Source organism: Diorhabda carinulata, chromosome 4 (genome assembly GCF_026250575.1).
Source record: "Diorhabda carinulata isolate Delta chromosome 4, icDioCari1.1, whole genome shotgun sequence".
Classification (NCBI taxonomy): Eukaryota; Metazoa; Arthropoda; class Insecta; order Coleoptera; family Chrysomelidae; genus Diorhabda; species Diorhabda carinulata.
Genome location: NC_079463.1, coordinates 9,294,786 through 9,317,777, shown reverse-complemented (window position 1 = coordinate 9,317,777; position 22,992 = coordinate 9,294,786). Strand labels below are relative to the sequence as shown.

General features: G+C 33.7%; 1 protein-coding gene across 1 annotated transcript in view; it reads left to right on the top strand.

The window, feature by feature from the left end:
* The first annotated feature begins 226 nt into the window (after positions 1-226).
* LOC130893483 (uncharacterized) overlaps positions 227-22,992 on the top strand; it is a 131,611-nt gene continuing 108,845 nt past the window's right edge. Inside the window, exons 1-3 of the mRNA XM_057799662.1 lie at positions 227-714; positions 13,084-13,282; positions 17,819-17,886. Of these exons, the coding sequence (XP_057655645.1) occupies positions 432-714; positions 13,084-13,282; positions 17,819-17,886 (550 nt within the window). The 5' untranslated portion in view covers positions 227-431. The remainder of the gene's footprint in view (positions 715-13,083; positions 13,283-17,818; positions 17,887-22,992) is intronic.

Here is a 22,992-nt window from a genome sequence, read left to right as displayed (position 1 = left end):
ATCAGAGTTGATGACTTTTCAAGTTATACGTATATTTTCTTTGGGAAACCTTGTGCAATAAAACTTTAAAAACATCTAATGTTATGTTTTGATTCAAGGTGACTTTACATTGTTCTGCAATTTTTACGTTCCATATAGCAGAAATCGATTGTGGAGCCTTTACGCGCGCGAGACATGCGGCTCCAGCATATCTGCTAGATTTCAGGTTTTCAGTATTTCAGCCCTCAGTTCGTGTGCGTTTATTGTCCTCATCGCTTCACCCCGTTCCCTTTATGGTGTCCAATTCGACGAACATGCTTTGGTCGATTGGTGCGTCTCCAGAAGTGATTGTAGATAGTGCTAACGCTTATTTACTTTTTATTTTATTGAATTTATATGTGAAATGCAATAAAAATGCTTAAATAATCCAATAGTTTCAAAAAACTGTGATAATGAATAACTCTATAATAATAATATTCTTCGGTGTTTGTTTTTTGGATATCGTTTTTAATTTCTCTTTGAATCTCGCGGGTCATAGTCAAAACGGTGATCCGGCTCCAGGTCGTTCGCCAGGACCTCCAATTTTTGACAATGCGGTTAATGAATTGAACAGTTTGAGTAACGAATGTCGTTTAGAAGGTATAGTGAAAGAACAGGGAGAACATTTGGTTAACCTGACATTGTCTCATGAACTTTTTGAAACTAATGTATTGGTTCCTGATATCACTTATCAAGGTAAGTTAAGTAACAGAACATCTTATAGATAAGTCACAACTAATTGATATGAAATTTTATTAGACATTAAACGTGTAAAAATTCATATATCTCAAATTAACGGTTTTTGTAGAAACTTGAAAAAAATGAAATCTTCATGGTTTTTAATTGTCTATATATAGATTTTTTTTCTTTGGAGTCGTATAAAAGATATCGTGTATGCTCCGTCGCTAACTACAAAAGAGTTCGGAATGCATTTCGAACTCTTTCACCGCAAGACATTCGAAACTCAGCACGGGTTTTTAAGAAGAATCCATAAATGGTTGGAAGTTGGGGGCAACCATTTCGAACAATTACTTTAGTTTTGTTTTTCTTCTCTTAGTGTAGTGTTTTTAAATATTTTTCAATTGACTAAAGTATTTTAATTTTTGATACGTTAACTTTTGTTATTCGTTGTTCGCACATCGGCAGGTGACAATTTCAGTTTTTTGAAGTTTCTACAAAAAATTGAGATATATGAATTTACTGACGAAGTCCCCTTAATTTAAAGCAGACTATCCAATGGCAAAGAGAAAAATGGGGGCTGCCATTCGTAAAATTAAGATTTCGAAGTTTTTAGATAGCTAAGTTCGGCACCATTTTCTGAACATCCTATATAAATTTTTGTCAAGATTTTCACAGATTTTGAAAGCTGTAGGTGTTATTTGTCCAAATCCCAAAAATATTAGACCTGACTCACTTAAACTTGGAAATATAATTTTTTTAGTGGAAGGCTGCATGTATCCAAAATTTCGAAAATGTAAAATAATTAAAAAATGATGATTGATTTCCAAAAATTTAATAAAAACCATAGCATTCCGTTCAAAATAACAAAGTTTGGGTCCAATTCCAGTATAATCGGAAGTTTCAAAAAACTGAAAACCCATGCAAGCAAATTTTCAGAACTAGTCCCAGTACTTTCCCATATGCATATCGATTCAGCTCGTCATGAGGGATCCTGTACACTATTTCAACATTTATCTCCATAAAAAAGTAATTCAAAGGTAAGGTGACTATTCGTATTATTTTTAACAGTAGTGTACTGGTTTTTTGATGGTTAGTTTAATAGACCTTGAAATGTATAGTATTTTCTACAATCAAATAAGGGGCTTTCATTTCCTAAATATATATATAATTCCATAAGACTCAAAAAAGCGTAAATTTATGGGTCTCCAATGGTAGGGTATTGTACAGGGCGACACTATTATATTATACCTGGCAATTTGCTTATAGTTTAAAGAGAAATTTGAGTTTTATAGAATTTATTTGATTTCAAAACAGGGTATATTGTATCATTGTTGGATTTGAAATTCTAAAATGATGGCACTGTTGAATTTTAAATTCAAATCTACTAAATAATATACATTATTTTAATACATAAATACATATAATACATTTTATTTATTACTAGATAACATCTAGTTCGCTATCGCTACTATTTTAATAATTTTCAGGTTCTAATATAACGGGTTCTAATATATTTATATTTGTGACAATACATCTATATGAGTTATCAATTTCTTTCACGTTTTGAATACAGTTTCTACAGTTTTCAGCGGTTACATTTTTAACTTCCGTGTTCATCAACTCGATCATATTTCCATTTAAAGTAGGTGTATTATTGTGAGCACGTAAATTAGATTTTCATTTATATCATATCAACTCCATCGGATTAAAAATACAAGAATATGGTGGAAGCTGAATTACTTCGTGACTTGCTTCCCTTACAACTTTGTCACAATCGTATTCCTCTGAAAAATTATTACTCTTCACAGTTTCTAACATCTGGCATCTTTTTTTAAAGACTATGGTAGAATTATACATCACAATACAGAATCCGTAATATTTTAGGCTACCATAAACATACATTCTGGTATTCATCCTTCACCTGCATGTAGAATAGTTAATCTTTTATCTTTATTAGACGGAGTTTTCGTGTAACATTTTCTTGAACCATTAACTCATCTTTTACTGGATGTCTTACCAAGGCTCATCTAGGTAGATTATCGTTCTGTTTTCCGAAATAATTTTTTCGAGATATATTATTGGTACAAGCGCTTTGTCTATTATGAATGACCCTTTTTCTATTCTTTAAAAAAAATAACCCAAACAATGTAGAAATATGTCACAAAGTTGTAGTGTACCAATTCATCTTTCTGGAACAGTCTCGGTCAAAGCAACATGCTGGTACTTTTTGTATTCCATACATTTTATAAAAAATGCCGTGATATGAGCTTCTGGAAAGGAATCAATGTACTTTGGTACACCATTGTCTTCTCGCGTTTTTCTTTGCCTCGCTTAAGTAAACACTTTCAACTATCATTTCTAGCTCAACGGACAAACGTTTGTGCCGTTTGGTAGACATTTTAGTATACACTATCTAATTTTATAATGCACATTGTTTCATGGCTCGAAATGAACTGACACAGGCAAAAGCTATGGGCGTATTCAGGAGAAAAAGAAGAACGTTTTCATTAAGATATCATGGACTTCGAAAGCAGTTATCAAGGCCAATACAACGAAAATATGTTGAGGGACTACATCTGGAGTTTAGTGAGACAAAGTATGGAAGAAAATGGATTAGGGTCCATTTTTTGAACTTATTTCTATCATTTTGTGATTTGATATGGTATAAAAATCGAATGAAAAATTATACGTACATAAATTAATTTATTTTATTTTTTTCATAAACCAAAAAGGGGTCAAAAAACTGTCAATTTTCTAAAATAATGATAAACCATTCTCTTTATATATTTTTTTGTTTAACTTATCAATAAATAAAGAAAAATGAACTGGCTAATTGGAAGGAACTCCACTCTACATAATCAGCTTATGCTTTATAAGCAGATACTTAAACATGTATCGACTTATGGTATTCAACTATGAGGATGCACCAAAGCAAGCAACTTATTAATCAATCCTAAAATTCCAAAACAAAGCACTCAGGAACATAGTAGATGCCCTTTGGTACATTCACATACTAAATAAAGAGTTGTAAATGGACACTGCTGACCACACCATTAAGAAATTAGCCAAGAATCACAAAGAAAGACTCCATAATCATATCAATGTTGGGGCTAACCAGCTCCTTGATTTAGAAAGAATACTTAAGAGAAGCCCTCCGAGTAAGTTCAGTGTTTTAGTGTAAAAGTGAAGCTTGTGTGTGTACGTTAAAGTTAAGTGCAATATATTCTACAGAACCTGAGGAAAGCTGAGGAGTATACCTAATTTTAAGATTTCAAACTCTATTAAATCAAAGTAGAACTTAATTGCTCATTGGTCATTGTTGACCAGATTGTAATACCTTAAATACCTTTATGGGTGTTCAATTTAAAAACAATATTGATACTCGTAAATAATCGATATTCCATACTATCAAAGTCAAAATTCGTGTAAAATTTCTTCTTTGATCTATTCTTGCAGTTAAAGTGGGGAGGAAATTTGCAATAGACTCTACTTCAAAAAGTTTAAGTTGCATCCGTAAAGATGATGCGTTATTTTACATGAAATTATTCCATGAGAACTCTACTGGTATATAATAAAATCCGTGGACACATGGAGGGAAAGCAGGAAAATAAATGCTTTATTGTTGTCATAACTCACTACTGCAATTTTACCTTTTATGAATTATACATTGTGCCAAATAATAAATTTATTCTATTCGACTACTCAATTTATATTTGTACATTGCACTTTCCATTTCAATTCAAAGTATAACAATCAAAACAAACGTTTTGAACTGAAATTGTTTTGTGTTAACATTGAAACGTTTTGCGTTGTCCCCTATTTAGTATTGAAAAATTCAATCGAACTTATTTGAATTTCCATACACATTATTCAGTGGTGTAACCAAAAAATAATATTCGCATCATATTGTATTTAATGTCGTTACGGTTTACACAACTTTAACCCCAACGGAGCGAGTAAAAAGCTAAAAATAACTTGATTAAATATCGATTCGTGCGAAATATCAAAAGAAGCGAATTTCTATTAGTTTTGTGCAGAAAACAAAACAACATTTATTTTAATAAATTGTCCTAGAAAGTAAACTTTGTCGTGATTAAACTCAATTTTCAAGTGTAGTGGGTTTCATTGTCAATTATATCGTTAATAGGAAGACACTTTAAGGCGAACATTTACGAAAGAACAACAAAATAACTTATTATAGGAAACGTTTCCTCATTAAACACTTTAAAGTTTTAATTATGATACTGAACAGTTATTATTGCCATAAAAAACATTTTTCATAAAGATGATTTATTGAGACAATAATTAAATTCTGTGGTTTTTATTCATATTACAAATCAAGTTTCACAGGATGTTTCCATAAAAGGGACCCCGTCATACTAAAAAATGATTGGAGTTTGTTTAATACTACTACAACTAATACTGGCAGACTCTCAAAGATGACGCTAGTTACATGGTTCGTACCAAGTAGCATTGTATATAAATTTTTTAAGGGTAAATTCATTGAGCAAAATTTGAAGTGAACTTCATTCATCATTTAATTTTTCGCTGAAAAATAATCTCAGTAGAATTCAATATTATACACAGTTTTACTATTATTTCAACGTCACTGATTATTATTAATATTATAATGCCAAAGACTTATGCAATACTCAGCTTTGAGATGGTACCCAACCTGGACACGAAGTGTCAAAAGGTATAAGCTAAGTTCAGGTATGAAACTTGCGCGTTATGTGTCAAGTATTTTCTTTTGTATGTCGACGAAGTTGTTATTTGGTAATCTCAGTTTTGCGATCGCGTAGGGGCTTAGGCATGACACCGGTTGATGACACAATAACTAGGATGTTTTCCAAATTTTCACTGTGTCACATCTGTTCAATTTCATTTGCGAGATCCGCGTAATTGGCCAATCTCTTCTGGTGTTTGTTGAGAGTGTTGTGAGTGTTCAATATGGCTGCATCGACGGGAAGAAATCAATTGCCTGTCCTATCAACCACCAAGATGTCAGGTTTGTTATTCGTCACCTGTCTATTGGTGATAATGGATCTATTGTAATAGAGTCTAAAATTGTAATTTTCGAGAACCTTGAGCACTAGAACACTATGTACACTTCTATTACACTTCTATTACACTATGTACACTCATAATTAAACTGTCAGAATCGCGTTTCGATAACCAAGATGTCGTTTTCAGATATTTAAGGAGAACAGTTTATCTTCAGTACCTGAAGATGAACGCAGACAGTGTAATTGTGAGTTGGTGTACTGGTAGTATGAACAGTGTATTCAGTATAGTTGTTAGTGCTGATATCTGGATCTTGGATATCCAACATGAAGCCCTTGGTCTCTGGAAACAGGGTTTTGCTAATAAGCCATCTATTTGAAGTTTCTTTGTCCACATGCGGCTGGTTGCAATCGTGATTATGTCCACTGTGTAACGTCTTTTGTGACTATTGTTATAAAACTGTCTTCTACTCTCTTTTCTGGGCAATTTTCTGATAGTGGATGAGAGAGAGAGAGAGAGAGAGAGAGAGAAATGCTTTATTGTCACAAAATTGTTACAATTTGTAGACAAAAACTTGAAAAACTAAAAAACAAACATAAAAATAACTAAACAAATAATATCAAATTTCAAAATACAGAAATAAACCACAATGAGTAACAAACTTATGTTAATAACTTCGAGTAGTGGTTGTTGTTTATCACTGTTCATGTTAACCTTTTAGCTATGTTCTATTTCCAAAAGAGTACGTTAAAACAGGTGTTGATTGCCTGCAATTAATTCGCACTTCATATGTGATTGTACTGTGTTTTGATCCTGGATTCTAGCTTGTGGTCCAATAGCCTAGGTTGCTTGAATCCCAGATATTTGTAGATTTCTTCATTTTCCATTGCCTCTACAATATCTTCGTTTTGTAATATCACATTTCCCTTTATGCGAATGCATTTTTCGAAATGTAGAGTCTTGCACTTAGACAGTCCATACTCATTTTGTGTATTAGTGAAGACTCAATGTGTTATATCGAGAAGGTTTTGCTTTGATGCTCTTTAGCCGCTTATAGCTTGATATCATCCATGTAGAGAAGATGAGAGCATGGTGGATAGGATTAATAGCAAGGCAGAGCCACAACGAGTTGAAGAAGTCTCCTTGGTATATTCCTCCATAGGTATTTCGTACTAAACGATAAGCATAAGTAGGTTTGTTTCGCCATCCTTTCATATTTGTAGTAGGGTAGTTTTGGTAGACTTTGTAAATCTGCAAGACCTCCACAAGCCAGATATTCTATCAAAGGTTCTCTTGTAATTAACGAAAGCATTATGTTCTTTGCACCTTTGGTGATATCTTCTGCAACTCCACTAAGATGTTATGTTTCTTAACATGTCTATAAAGTATATTTATGATATAAGCTGTATCTCATATAGAGTGGAGAAGCAGTTGATAGGTCTGTACTGAATGAAGTCATGCGTCTAGGAGTTCCTGGGATCACATGAGTGGAACCAACTGTTTGAAACGTATTCTGGGTTGTGTAAGGGGTGGATGAATAGTTAAGCTAACTCCTTGTGCACGCTTCAGAATTTCTTATACCAGAAGTTTTGAATAATATCAACTCTCAAATTGTTGTCGGTATATCGGACTACGATTTCCTTTAGTGTGAAATCACTAAACGCTAGTTGTTGGTTACCATAAAGTCATCGTTTCTCTTATGGTTTTGGGCATTGGCAATAACACTTTCCAACCTCTATTTCTATAGTTGGTTGGTGCTCTTATCACGCGTAGCTCCAAGTTTCCTGTAGGATAATATGTGGTTGGTATGGAAAATATTATTCTGTTACTTCTCTCTGTGCATTTATTGTAAGTTTATAAATGTTTGAATTTTGCTTTCAACTTCAGCAGTTCTAGATATGGTATGTGATCAGAAAATAACAGATGGATAAACAAAATTATTGACTGTAGTTCCCGGTGTAAATAATATACACAATCCTTAGTCGTATCCATTTCTCCGAATTTTCTACTTTTTGGTCGATTTCCATAGAGTAAACATCGCAAACATTACTTAATATCAAAATGTACGTATACTGCCAAAAATTTCAAACTTTGAAATATGGAATTTTGTGTCATCATTTTTTCTAGTTCTCATTATATAAATAACACGGGTCAACATGAAATTTGACTTTGATTGCAAAGCATTAAATTTCGGTAGTTTAGGTCGTAATAAGACGGAAAAAAAATATATGGCATGAAAAACTTTGCTTTTGTGCTTAGAAGACTGATTGAACGAAATTTTTAAAAATCTCGGATTTTAATTTTTGATTGAAAATAAAACTATTGAAATAAAAATTTTTATTATTTTTATTAAGTTTTACTATCAAATTAGATTACAGAAAAGTGGAAAATAACTTAAAAGTGCACACTTTTACTTTTTCTTTTATGTTCATAGCTACTTTCTCTCAATAAACCCCAAATATAGTCGCCCATCATGTTTTCATTGTATTGGCCTTGATAGCGTTGTTCAAAATTCATGATGTCCTGATGGAAACGTTCTCCGTGCTCTTCGGAATAGGCTCCCATATTGTTTTTAAATTTATCCAAATGAGCATGCAGCATATGTACTTTTAATGACATCCTGCAGCCCATGGCCTTAAAATTTGTAAGCATATCCTCAACCAATTTTTCGTAGTTTTCAGCTTTATTATTTCCTAAAAATCCAGAAACTACTGCTTTAAAACTGTTCCAACTTGCTTTTTGAGTACGATTCAGCAACGTTGGAAATTTTTCATCGGCGAAAATCTGTCTTATTTGCGGACCAACAAAAACCCCAGCTTTAACCTTTGCTTCCGATAACTTCGGAAAAAAATTTTTTAAGTATCCAAAAGCTTCTGAAGTTTCATCCAGTTTTTTAACAAATTGTTTCATCAACCCTAACTTGAATTTGACGTTCTGTTTTCCGACACACAATTCTGCTCTTACAGGCCATGACCGTTGAATATAGTGTTGAGAATCCGCTCTGCTATCCCACAAGCACAAATAACACGGATACTTTGTATATCCACCCTGTAGCCCCATTAAAAATCCCACCATTTTAAAATCTCCAATCAGCTCCCAGTTATACTCACGATACTTTACAGATTCAAGCAAAATTTTGACACTTTCATAATTTTCTTTAAGATGTACTGAGTGAATAATTGGAAGAGACGGAAATTTATTTCCGTTGTGCAATAGAACTGCTTTTAAACTTTTTGTAGAGCTGTCAATGAATAAACGCCATTCGCTAGCGACACAGGGTATGCCAATTGCTTCAAACATACCTTTAATGTCATTACAAAAACAAAGTCCATCTTCCTTCGTGAAAAACGTTGCAAACATTTCATGCCTAGTCCGCTGATCCGTGATCTTAACATCATCAAGCAAATTCCACTGTTTTAACCGAGAGCCTAGAAGCTCTGCTTTATTTTTTGGCAAATTTAAATCTCCAATTAGATCGTTAAAATCTTCTGAAGTAATGAGATAGTGTTTTGGTTGTTCAGGTGTAGGCAAAAACTCCTTATCGGAATTACTTTTATAAGAACTAAAAGATGAGCTACTTTTCTGCGATAATTTTTTTGGTGGCTCAGGTACTGGTCGTGTCAGGTCGTGAACAATTGGAGCAAAAGAAGATTCGAGGTCAGGATATTCAATAGGTTTTGCATTTTTACCTCTACGTCTTTTACTCGGATTCACCATACAAAAGTAGCAGTCCGTAATATGGTCTTTTGGTTCTCGCCAAATCCTTGGTATTGCAAATTTCATAGACCTTTTCTCACCTCGATACCAACCTAAAAATATAAAAATAAAAATTAATATGTCTATTATTTTGGATTCATCGCTTAATTAAATAAAAATTGCTTACCTTCCAAACACCTTTTACAATAACTACAAGCAACATGTGGAGCCCATGGCTTATCTTGATTCCGTACAGGACAGTCAAAATATGCTTCATAGGCTTCACAGAGAACGTGAGATGTCTTTAGTTCATATTTCACGTCTCGAACTTTAATAAATTGACCACATATAAAACAAAATGCATCAGCATCGTATTTGCACTTTCGTGACGACATTTTAAGTTATTCTGGGCTTGTAAATAACACCCGATGGTTGTTTATCACTCGGGTGCCATCTAGCGGCACAGTGTAAACGTTAATACCCCACTCTCACCGCGCGGTCTTTTTAAAAATATTAAAATCAATTAAAATTTATGAAAAAATTGAAAAATGAGTATTATTATTATAACTATCACACAAGCAAACTTTATACCGAAAAAAGGTATTTTCTTTTCGTTTTTGTGCATAACTAACTGGAAAATAATAGTATAAAATTTAGGACAAAGAACGAAAATTTTTTTGTAGAGTCGTGTAATGCAAATGTAATAGTGACTTTCGTTCATGAACTCAAATATTTCTCTGGCTTTTTGTAGGTCGTTACAGACGAAAAGAATTATTTATATTACTCTGGTTTAATTTATATTTATCCAGAAGATACTGTCTGTCTAAATAAATTCACAAATTAGAAGCTAAAGTAATAACTTCTTGAGCTCACCCCCGTCTGTTCATTAAATTTGTACACTTTCCAGATCGATAAAGAACAGAGGTAGAAAATGACGTCACAGCTGAAGTCGTACAAGGTGGGTTTGTCGACCTTTTACCCTATAAAACAATATAATTTAAATTTATTTTCTATACGTTTAAAAAATCTTGTATTAGAGGCTCGTGATGATGACAATATGTCGATAATCAGGTAACACGGCCTGTAATTTAAAATGTATTAGCCGAGGAAATTGAGGAAATGGAAGCATATCTATCAAACTAGCTACCGCTATTATCAGTTCGATCCATATCCAAGTGTGATATAGTTCGGAACATATGATGTGACCGATGAAAATCAATTCTTCCTTGATATTGATAGTTCACTACGAACCACATGACTGCATTATATTAATCAGGCAAAACCTGAAATAAAATTTTTTTTTGAATTTATTATTGAATTTGTTTAATTCAATAATAGTATCACAATCCTATTTCTCTAAAAATTTATGAGGGTGGTTCAAATAAAAAACGAAATATTTTATTATCAAGTTACAGTTTTTCCAGTTAGTCTTGGAAAGCTTTCGGATTCCTTTTTCGAAGAAATCTCTCAGCTTGACAATCATTCGCGCACGAAGAAATTCTCCGCAATGCAATGCGAATCGCAGTCGACCAAGTACTTCTTTCAAGGAACCAAATAGATAATATTTTAATCGTGAGCCGAGTATGCGGTCTTGCAGACATTACGGATTGCAAGATAGCGTCGTTTTGATCTGTACACAGGTTTCACCTTGTTTTTTAGGAAGTTACTTTAAATACTGTGCGGTCACAGTCAGATATTCAGTGAGAAAATCAACCGCAATTACTTCTATCATCTACTAAAAGACGGTACACAACACTCTACTTCATGGACGCGCGTTTACTCTTCTGGTGTATACAAGTCTCGTCTGCGGTGAATATTCGGTGCAATGAGTTTTCTCCTTTCTCTTCTTTTCTCTTGTTCTGGGGCATCAAGCATGTGGCAAGTTTGCCACCACTTCTTGGCATTTTTCGAAAGTGCAACACCATTCAGAGATGCACTCAACCCCCAATTGCTCGAGTTATTTCGAGAAATTGAACCAAAAAACAAAAAAGGATGCATTGCTCAACAGACATTGGTACATCCTTCTCTCTCATAGCTATAAGTACACTAAAAAACAAAGATACGCGGTTCCGGCTATTATCTAGGCTCATTCAAAGACCAGTCTAGCATCCAGTATAGCCACATTTATGACAATCAATTTTTTGGGCGTTTATTTGAAAATTCCGGTGTTTATTTCAACCACCCTCATACAAAGTACATTCTAACAAATAGTAAATTTTCCATAGAAGGGATCTAGACACTCGGATTCAATTTGTTGCAGCTGAATTCCAATTAAAAAGTGGTTATTTTTTAATACATGGTGGCAAGATAAAAATCCAGGCCATGACGATAGTGACAAACTTTTAAAGTTATTAATTACTGAAATATCAACTATGCCTTTTACGGAGGAGAGTTTTTGACCTCATCCTAAAAATGTCAGCATTTATGAATATAAATTCGTTCGATTCTACAAGTATCTACTTTTGTTAAATGAATATTAAGAATGTATGCAAAGGATATTCGGCAAAAAACAAGCTTCATTAATCTATTTTCATACAAATCTATTATGACATTATTCTCTATCATAATGGGATGACAATGGGATAATTTCTCATAAAAAACCTGATTTCGAGGCACCTTCCGCAATATATCCATAAGAGAGCCGCTACCACGTTCTATTTATACTACTACACCATTTGAAAGATTTTGCCACAATACGAGCGATTTTTATATTTATATTCCAAGCATACATTCTCTTCAACAATTTGGATAAATTCCCATCGTCTATTTAGTTCTATTTGTTTTTGAGTATATTCCAAAGGTGTAAAGTGGCAGTAGGAAACTGCGTTTTGACTGATCTGTTCAAATGATCACTTTCATTCTATCCAATTCTTTCAAATACTCTGCACAGTTTTGAAGAACGTTTGGAACCGTTGTCATGATGGTAGATAAATTTTCTGCTGATCAGGCGATAGCTCCATTTGCATTTAATATTATTTTAAAGCCTTTCTTTGAAATTCCTCCAATTTTCACCAGGTCTCTAATCACCTTTCCTCCAAAACATCGTCATACCAGCACCGAGGTTCCATCGTATTGCATCTGGCCTCAAAAAAAGCTTCAAGTCATCACTCCATAAAACTTTTCTTGCACCCATTTATTATGTTTTTTAGCACGCTGCAACCTCTTAATTTTATTTCGGCGTTTTTTTGCTATCACCCGTTCCAAAAAGACCAGCTCCTCTCAATCTTATTTTCACTGTAGAAGTACTCAAAGGCAAATCCGTAGATTCATTGATCTCAGCTGCTATCTCTGGACCCATGAGCCGTCGATCACGTTTACAGATCGATGCGATACATTTATCTTCAGCAATTGTCGTTTTTCGAGGCCGCCCTGAACGTTTTCTATCGCCAAAGCTTCTGGTGGATGCATATTTTTTCACGTTCACGTTTCACGTTTAACCATTCATTCCTTTGTTTTACCCATTTCAAAACTTCTGGGCATAAAAAGAGTCTTTTGCAAATTAAAATATAAGATATTCTATCTTCTTAAATCTTTGATCTCGTCTAAAAAGTATGCAGATCGAGTACTTTCTAGAAGAGTTGCATATGAAATTTTAGTCATCGTACATCTCGTGTCTTAAAGTGTTAGGACTTACTTAATGTTTAGTGTATATGCAACATAACTAAATCCTATTTTTTGTTTCAGTTATTTTGAAAAAATATATAACAAGTTCAATAGACTTCATAATAAGTTCATCATTTGATGGAGATCCCTTCGGAGAGTTTTCAACGTATCAAGATTGCGGACCTCACATAGTAAAAAGTAGGCTCACGTCCGAAATTCTTCACTTGAACTGGACATTTCATCCTAATAAAGAGAACAACAAATCTAATGTTACATTTATGTAAGTATATGTCAAAATATTTCAAAAATAATAGGATAAGTAGAATTTATAAGACAGAAAGTATTAAAATAGACGGTTCGTTCATCTGTCTTCTGCCTTTCGCTATCCATATCTCCTCATTATGAATGCGCTTAGTCAACTGTCCGAAATAGAAGGGATCTACATAGGTATCGAAAAAGCACGGCTGAAAGAGCATCTCCACAATAAAGAGCCACGACAGCATCGGTATTAAAATAGGCAATATATAGTTGGAAAATGTATATATGTTTGAGACATATCATTTCCTCGGGGAAAGAAAACCAAAAGGTGGAAGTAACGAGAAAAATAAAGCTGACGTAGGTCGCCTTTGAAAAGCAGGCACATATATTTAAAGATTCTATGAATTTAAAGTTGGAAATATATTACTTCTGCATTCCACCTGTTGCCTTTTATAGGATCGAAATAGACTAAGATCATGCGTAGCGCAAGTAACAAGTGGAACAGAAAGATATTTGCAATACTCAAGATGTTACGAAGAAAGGAAATCGACATTAAATGCAAGTGAGCAGAGCTTATTACCAGAACTAGAACACAGTATAATACCGATACTCCAATGGAAAAAACAAGTATCGTAGAGTTGGATAACAACGTAGATGGATAGATGATTTAATATGTGAAACAGAAGGTGGTAAATAAGAAAAATAAGCTTGAGATAGAGAACATGGAAAAAGTTTACATCTAAAAATAGATGGAGGCAGCTAAGAAAGAAAAAAATTGGATGTTGAACCCACTGTTTATGCTACCGCTGCATTAATTCTTATAATTACGTTGTCTGATACGTGTTTCGATAACAAAGATCTCGTCTTCGGAGACTGAATGTGAACTCAAACATTCCAGGGGAAAATTTTTTATTTATTGCCCACGATATTTTCGATTGCGAAAGTCTCTTTTTGTCCCGCTTCCGAATCGAAACTCGAGACGATACTTCTAATTTTTCTTGCTAGACAAGACATTCAAAGACTCTCGTCTCAAATCTCGCAAAAGAAAAACAAATCATTTTTAAGAGATTTATGACAACTGTAAAGTAATTACAAAAAGTCTCTTTCAAAGGTAAACTCTATGAAAGGCCATTTCGAGTTGAGATTTCATTCCAAAACTCCTTACCGCACTTTATTGTTTGCTAGTTGAGTAAGGGAAGTAAAATCTCCCGCCGAAGAGGTTTTCCTGCTGGAATTGTTTTTCTCGGAAAGAAATTTATTAGTGGGAAAATTTGGTATAAACAGGTAGATCAAGTTAATAGGTTTTCGTTTATCTTTATTATTTGAAGACGATAACCTGGTAGTAGTAGTATAAACAATATAAGTGTAGGTATATCAATCTCGCAATCAAATGTGATTTCGGGCCAGCACGTGAATCGTGCAAAATAGAAAAACGTGGTAATATCTGAATTATCGACTAAAAAGAAAAAGGCTGAAACTTAAATAAAATATTGTTCATCCAGAAAGTGAGATAAAGCGAGATATTGACTGAAACATGGATTAGAAAAGGGTGATCTTGTTAAACCAATGAAAATATGCATCTAGTAGCAAACTCTCTGCGACAAGTTGAAAGGGTACCTGGTCTACATGAAAATTTGCTTTCACACCATTCTTGACGACTCCTATGTAAAATGACCTCTTGAATAGAAATATGACCTCAGTTTTCACTTCACTACGCTGGCGCTCTCAATACCACACGCGCAAAGGTTCGCAGAGGAATTTACGACCAGCTCAAACTTGCATCGCTCTCCTCGATATAGTAGTACGTTGTTTAGATTAGTACATCTATAGACTTGTCGACGTTTTAAGTGTGAATTCTGTATTTATGAATTGTTTATTTGTGTAAAACAATGAAAATACTTCTACTCTGGATTTTTTCCAAGTGCATAAGTGTGATTTGTGGTTAATATCGGGTATTCCCGATGGCTTCTGCTATAATTGCGGGAAATTTACTTTAAATGCGCAGCATAAGCCCCTGTCTCCTCTTCTTAAAACAGCTTATAAATTTTACTCTCATTGACAAGTTGGCGACCAGGATAAAACTTAGGCTCCATCAGTTTGCTGTACGACTTGTTACAGTAGTTTAACCGAATTGATCACAGATGTCCGTGAATCAATGCAATTTGCTGTGTCCATGGTTTGGCGTGAACTTTGCTGTCATCTTTTACAGATTGTTAATTTTGTATAACTTCCACCGTCGAGTTTCCGAGCAAAAGTAAGCATACAATTCAGTATCACAATGTTCCTTCAGCTCGAAGACCTATTTCTCAAAACTAGTCTTTTCCAATCCTTGTGCCCCCACAAATTTATACTCTAAAGACAAAAATGGATTTGGAAGACTTTAAGTTACAACCTGGAGCATCTGATGATACTTACACCGATGATGAAGAGAGCTAATCGAATTTCTCGGCAATCTCACCTTATTGGTCTCGTCGTAAATTTGAAGTTACCTAAGACTAAATCCCAACTTCTGTTAGAGAAGGGCTTAAAAATATCTTCTTACAGGATCAGGCAGAACTAAAGATGCCATGTGACCCAGACAAATGTAGACTCTTTAAGATTCGTTGACGACAAGATTGAAAGTTGTCTTGTTGGCAAATGGGAACGACTTACTAATTCCAGTTGCATACACTGTTGACATGAAAATATCAGCTGAATGCTCGATAAAATTAGATATCATGATTATAAATGGAAATTTTGCGACAACTTAAAAGTTACTGCTCTAGCCACGGGTCTGCAATCAGAATTCGCAAAATATTGCTGCTTCCTTTGTAACAGCCGAGCAGGAGATAAACATTACAACGTACGGAACTGGGCTTCGCGAGAAAATTTTACCCCTGATTATAAAAATGTCGCCCAAGATCCTTTGGACCATAAGGAAAATATTTAGTTGCCAATTTTGGATATCAAACTAGAATTCATGAAGCAGTTTGTAAAGCAATGGACAAGATATATGACGCATTTCAATTTTTGAAAACTACTCGTAAATTTCGTGTTTAAATCAAGAAAGAGGTTTTGTGATTCTTCAAATTAGATAACTTTTCCATTCGACATTTATTGAATAGCAGAATCAAAAAGAAAAACGTGCTTGGCTTGCATTCAAAAATGTGTTTAAGAACTTTTTGGGTGATAACAAAAGTGATGATAATGTCGTTCACGTCAAGAATTTCTGTTAGTGCAAGGCCATGGGATGTAACATGTCACTTCAAGTACACTTCCTTCACTTACACCTGGAAATTGTCGCTAAACATTTAGGAATAGTCTCAGATGAGCACGAGGAACGGTTCCATTAAGACATTGCTAAAATGGAGAACAGATTTTCAAGGAAGTAGAATGGAAACATGTTGGAGAAGTACTGTTGATTTTCGGGACGAGGCAGGTATATCTCTGAGGGGCTCCTCCGAAACAGTGGTTGATAAAAAAAACGGCAGTTATATTTGGATTTAGGGCGTCATTTTTCATGAGAATCGCCAAGATTAGTGCCGGGGCTTGAATAAATTTTCGGAGAAAGTAATGCGAATCGAATATGTAATAGAAGTATCTATGATATTGATCTAAGGTCAAATATCTAATATATACGATCTCCATCTCTATCAAATATGCAAGTATCATACAGCCAAATGTAGAAAGTCGTACGAGTCATCCTAACCCAAATAATAGATAATGTCGGAATATCTATCTATCCCGAACAATGAATAGCGGCACATTCAGAGATTCATTCAGAATTAACTACACTTACCATTGTGTGTTTCATTGGAAGATAGTTCTATCTTGACAACGGGGACTAAAAGAACATGACGCAGCTCTCTAATGTGGAATGAGGTGGAAAAGCTAAGCTGTTTCACGAATGAATGCACTACCACTACACCAACACTCACAATTAAACTGTCTGACGCGCCTTTCGAAAACCAAGTTGTCGAAAATAGTTTTAGAATATTCAACAGAGAAGATTTCAAATTGGTTTATGAGTCCAACAGTACATTAAAATATGATAAAAAATAAGACGTTTTTTTCGGCATAACTGGACATGTCGCCACCGTTCCATTAGAGCAAGGTAGATTGATCAATTCTGAATGGTACACCAGAATTTATTTGCCATAAGTGCTCGAAAAAATTATGGAAATCAATCGCAGAAGACGAATGATTCTCTACCACGACAATGCGAGCTCTCACACATCAGTTTGAACAAAAACGTTTGTTTTTAAAGATTTCTTCTTATTCTCGCAGATCAAAAATAAATTGCGGGGTCAGCGTTTTTCTACACCCGAAGAAGCCGTTGATGCGTTCAAATCAGAAAAAGGAAAAAGAATGGCGAAATACAACATAATCTAAAAAGTTTTGGACATTGGAATTTTTGTAACAGCTAAAATTCTTCAATTATCCACTCTACAGTACAATTATTAATAATTTTAAATTTAGATAGAGATAATTTAATTGTAAGTGACCATTATCATTTACTTCAATATACTTAATTAGAAAGAACGTATTTGACTGACTGTCACGTTCAAATTTTTTTCAGGTTGGAATATTCCCCCAACAGAGATCCTTTCGTGACCAAACTGATTTATGTGATTCCCATCAGGCAAGGTTAGTTTGATATTCATTACTTGATCCATAATTATTAGAGAAACTAGTTCAGTAGAAGATAACATCAAATAAATTTTGAATAGCAGTTGTATTTTCGATGTATAGTGTACTAATTGAGAATTGGGAAACAAAACATTGGATATGAACATAATGTTGAATAAAGAAAGTCATTACACATCAAGTTAAAACAATTCGTAAAAAATCTAGATGGAAGATCTGAAGCTTTAATAATTTAATTTCCAAAGTTGTCAGTAGCAAAAGCTAAAGTAGTATTGTTGGTCCAAAATTAAAAAAATTTCCGCTAGATTTCCCAAAAAGTTGAAAATTATCGAAAACTAATTGACAAGTTGGAAGATTCTTGAACTATGGACTGTAGAATGTCTTTCAAAGTACATGCTCATTTATATAAATTCAAAAACAACATGGGAAGCATTCAGAAGAACAAAGAGAATATTCTTAGAGAAGTTCTTATTTTTTTCCACTATTTTGTAATATGTTATGATATAAAAAGCTGAAGAAAAAACATACCCACATAAATTGCTTTGTTTTAATTTTTTTATAAACAAAAATTTAAACTATGAATTTTCTACAATTTTGGTCAACCTTTCTCCTGAATATAAAAGCAAACTATATATATTTTTTTGCTCAAATTATCTATCATCTATCGTTTCTTCATACTCTATTATCAAAGTCGAAATTCAAGTTGACCTATGTTATTGGCACCATATTCATAGTATCCATTCCTAATAAATGATTTGTTGGTCAACCACCTTTTTGTCTGCAGGTGAAGGTATCAATTGGAGCAAAATTTTTGACTCCAAGCTGTTAAATGTTGTAGATTTCTTTCAATTGAAAAATTGATATCAAGAATATTTTAAAATATTAGTGGAAACTGGTTTTATCACGTCTTATGAATATGTGTGATTTAATTTCATTATAATCAGTTCAATAATGTAAACCTTTAATGAGAACTATCAATAATCCTCATTTTAAAAATATATTGAATTTGTAGTTATTTCATCTACTTCCGAATCAACTTCTTTTACATGCTCTATTTTGAATAGCTGTTTATATATAGTTTCTATCTATCATTTCTTTTGATCACTTTAACATAACTAAAATTATAATTTGTTTTGGTTTTCTAAAGTTAAATGTTGAGCTGTAGAGAATTATGATACAGTTTGTAAAAGGACTAGAATAAGTTGATAAAACATTCCCTGTATTCTGGTTGTTTTATAGCTCTACCAAATTCGGGACGGTATTATCGTTACATTTACTGGACTATTTATCCAAACCTAAAAATATCTTATTCTTGATTCTTATCGTTTCCATCAAATACTCTATAAATTTGTCACTACGTACTATCAACAATAAAGTTCATTTAACACTAATATAGACGACTCTGGTATGCTGAAAGTTTGCTTACAAGCTGATTTCAGTAGATCAATACAACCCTAAACTTCTGTAACATTAATATTACTGGCGTCTCTTTGATGGATGACAAAGAAAAGTAATTAATATCAATTATAAATTCACATCCCTCACAAGTTTCCTGTAGACTATTAAAAAGAATAATTTTATGCTTGAAATGAATAGATTAACCTCACCAACATTATATTAGACTTGTTTCGGTAGCCATGTTAGCCTTTAGCGATCAAATTTATAGTATTATTCTATATAAATGTAATCTGATGACATCATCAATTATTTAGTTTCGAGAATCGATATCAGTGTTGGAAAAATTTTATCCACAGAAAACAAATGTAAAATTCTAAAAAGTTATAATAAATTAGAGCTCCGTACAAGATTAGCTCACTTTTGTTAATAATTATCAATTACTGCTAGGAAAAAAAATATGATGGGTGCCGCGTTTGCACATAATGAAACAAAACAGAGTCGTGCAGTTGTTTCCCTCGAGTGTTTGGCAATGTTTCAAAGATATAAAGCCAAATTTTAGCGCCGTTCCATAACCATGGATGGGAATGGGGGGCCATTACTTCACACTCGGAACAAAAGAACAATCAAAACAATGGAGAACCGACTTCAAAGAAGATAAAGATCGTGCAAGGTCATGGCATCGGTTTTTTGGAATGCGCGTGGGATAATTCTTGCAAAAACTTGCCAACAATGCAACTGGAAATCATAATTTATTGAAACAAATGTATGGCAATGAGTTTTTGTCGCGTCCACGTGTTATTGAGTTTTTAAGATAGTCGGGAAAATGATTCACGTTCAGGTCATCTTTTCATGTAAAAAACGGATGAGAATCGATAATCTTCAATCTGACCGTCGGTTAAATAATCTTGCGATTACCGAATCTCTAGGAAGCGACGAAGAATGTTTGCGGCATATTTACATTAAAATTTTACCACGCGAAATGGGTGTACATAACTCGTGCCTTTTTCCGCAGTGTGCCTCAATCTACATTAAAAGGAACAAGATTTGAGACACGGGCTCTGAAGGCACTGAGAGAAAAAGACTTCCTGCACTATTTAGATCAATGAAAGATTCGCATGGAGCGTTGTAGCGATAGAGGAGGGGTATAGATTGAGGATGATAATGAATAAATCTACCAGTCTTGTTACTTAATAACATACCTCGTATCATGGTAAAAAAGACGAAATAATTTTGTACAAAAACAAACATCCAATCAGTGGTAAAATTCATAGTAAAAAAGTGGACGGATACATCATCCATCATTGGATAGATCTGGGATTAACAAAACTTTGACTGGGTTCTCTTCAAGAATTGATCGAATGTTCAAAATAGTCTCCTGGAAAACGTCGTCGATTAATTGTTTTCTATATGTGCTGCTACTTAGACGTTGGTTTAACACAGATCCTATTTAATAGCATTGCACAAGACTTGATCCATTTACAACTGTGTTATGTTTGATGACTAGTTATGTGGACCAAAGTTGGCATGGCAGATTTAAAATATTTTCATAATAAATTATAGTTTGAAAAAAATTACACTTTCATCAATAATGCAACTGAATCGTGAAAAATAACTAATCTTGAGATTTATTCAATGAATATGACTTCCCTATCTATTATTTCCTTCTCTCCCCATTTTTTTAATAAGCTCGAAATGGCTCTCTACGGTAAGATGGACGATAGTGTTTCTCGGTGAGTCTCTTATGTAGGTAACTGAAATATAAATGCGATACAGGTCTCTAGGATAACTTAACTGGTAATCTCCCAGCGCGTGAACAATAGATCTGAATTCGATTCCTATTGCAGATGACTATAGAGATGACTAAATCATTATCAGCTGAAAATTCGGGCTCTGACTGGTTTTCAAGCCGAAGAAGAGCTCAAAGAAACGCTTATATTAGCTGTGAGTGGCTGAACAGTCAGAAAAAAATTCAAGGCTGCTAAACTTGAACTAAAATGGCCAAATACTGGCCCCAAATTTTCTCAGGCGTAAACAGAGTGTGCCTGCATGGTAGCGATAAGAAGAGGACGAGTCTATAGAAGACCTACGTTTGGTACAGTAATGCATAAAAACAAAGAAGGCTTTTAAAGGAGGCTCCTAAATGGTTTGAGCGGGCATTTCAATGGAAGTAAAAGTTGTTTTCTATTGCAACTGGCGGTTGAGCGAGGGATTTACGACGAACCGAAAGAAAGAAGAAATTTTAGTGGATACCTACGCTGGTTTCATTGGGATAAGCTTCATTCTAATGCAGGACAATGCCCGTCCACATAGTGCAGGTTCCGTACGCCAATATTTACAGGATATCGAAATTGGCTGACTGATATATTGATAGTTTAATTTTGAATAAGTTATTATTTAGACTAATTCAAGTATGTATTTTCTTTACTGTTAATTATAACCTTTCTCCATTGTTTAAGATTCTTTTTCGTTCGATATTTTTTTTCCAAAAAAATTTCTCAATAACAACATAGATCACTAATTATAAGCTTGTAGATGCTGAAATCAGAAAAAGAATGGAGACTATAGAATTTTTGCTAAAGTAGTTTGATCGTGAGCGTGCGATTTCAATCTCTCTCGAGTGTATTCAGATATATCAGTTTATGAGAGTTTGACGGAAAAATTAGGAATATTTTGTAACGTTTTCGAACATTTTTCATGACTATGAGATACTCTAATTCATAAATATTTATTATTAATTTCACTCTCACAACTCAATAAGTGTTAGATAATTGCCAGACGAGTTTTTGTTTGACAAAGTAATCATCTGCTTATTATAATATCCTATTCGCGTCGCACCTGATCGTTTGTTCACATTCCATCTACCCACGATTATATTACCAATCAATCCCGAAGCTTTCAAATGGATTTGGTAATATTTCATGGTGATTTCATCTAGACAAGAAAAATAATCAAATATTTATTTGAAAATCGATAGGTTACCTGACAATTATTAACTGGATTGATCATCTATAAAAGCAATACTGTTATTACTGGATGATGTGATTTGTTTGATACCATATATATGATTTTCTATAGTGTATACATCCATAATAAGAAATATTCTAGTATAAAAGGAAATATAATATAGCCAAGTAACAGGAAATTTCTGTACATACTAAAACTGCTATATATTATTATTATAGAACTAAGACTAATCATAATAGATTTCGTTCCCAGATCTTAAAACAAGATATAAGTTTCATCGTAAACCAGAGAGAAGGCGTGTTATTTTTTATTATTAGATATAGAAGAATCTGAATATTGATGTAGTATACAGTGGATACTGAAATACGAATTCTAATAAAAATTTTACAACTTTAGGAGAGTGTTTTGGGATGTCTCATTACAAATTCCTTTTGCTGTAATACGAGGGTTTCTACTTGAATTTTGATATAGACTCAAACAAATATGTATAATTGGATATGGCTTTATTATTTTTCAAAATAATTTTCGAAATCACTACACTTTTACATGCGTTTAAACCAATTGTCGAAGCATTTTTTCCATTCCGAGCGAGGTTCGTCCAAAACATGTGATTTGAACGCATCAACCGCTTCTTCAGGTGTAGAAAAACGTTAACCTCGAAATTTATTTTCAATCTGCGGCAATAAGAAGAAATCATTGGATGCCAAACAAGGACTGTACGCCGAATGACCCATCAATTCGATG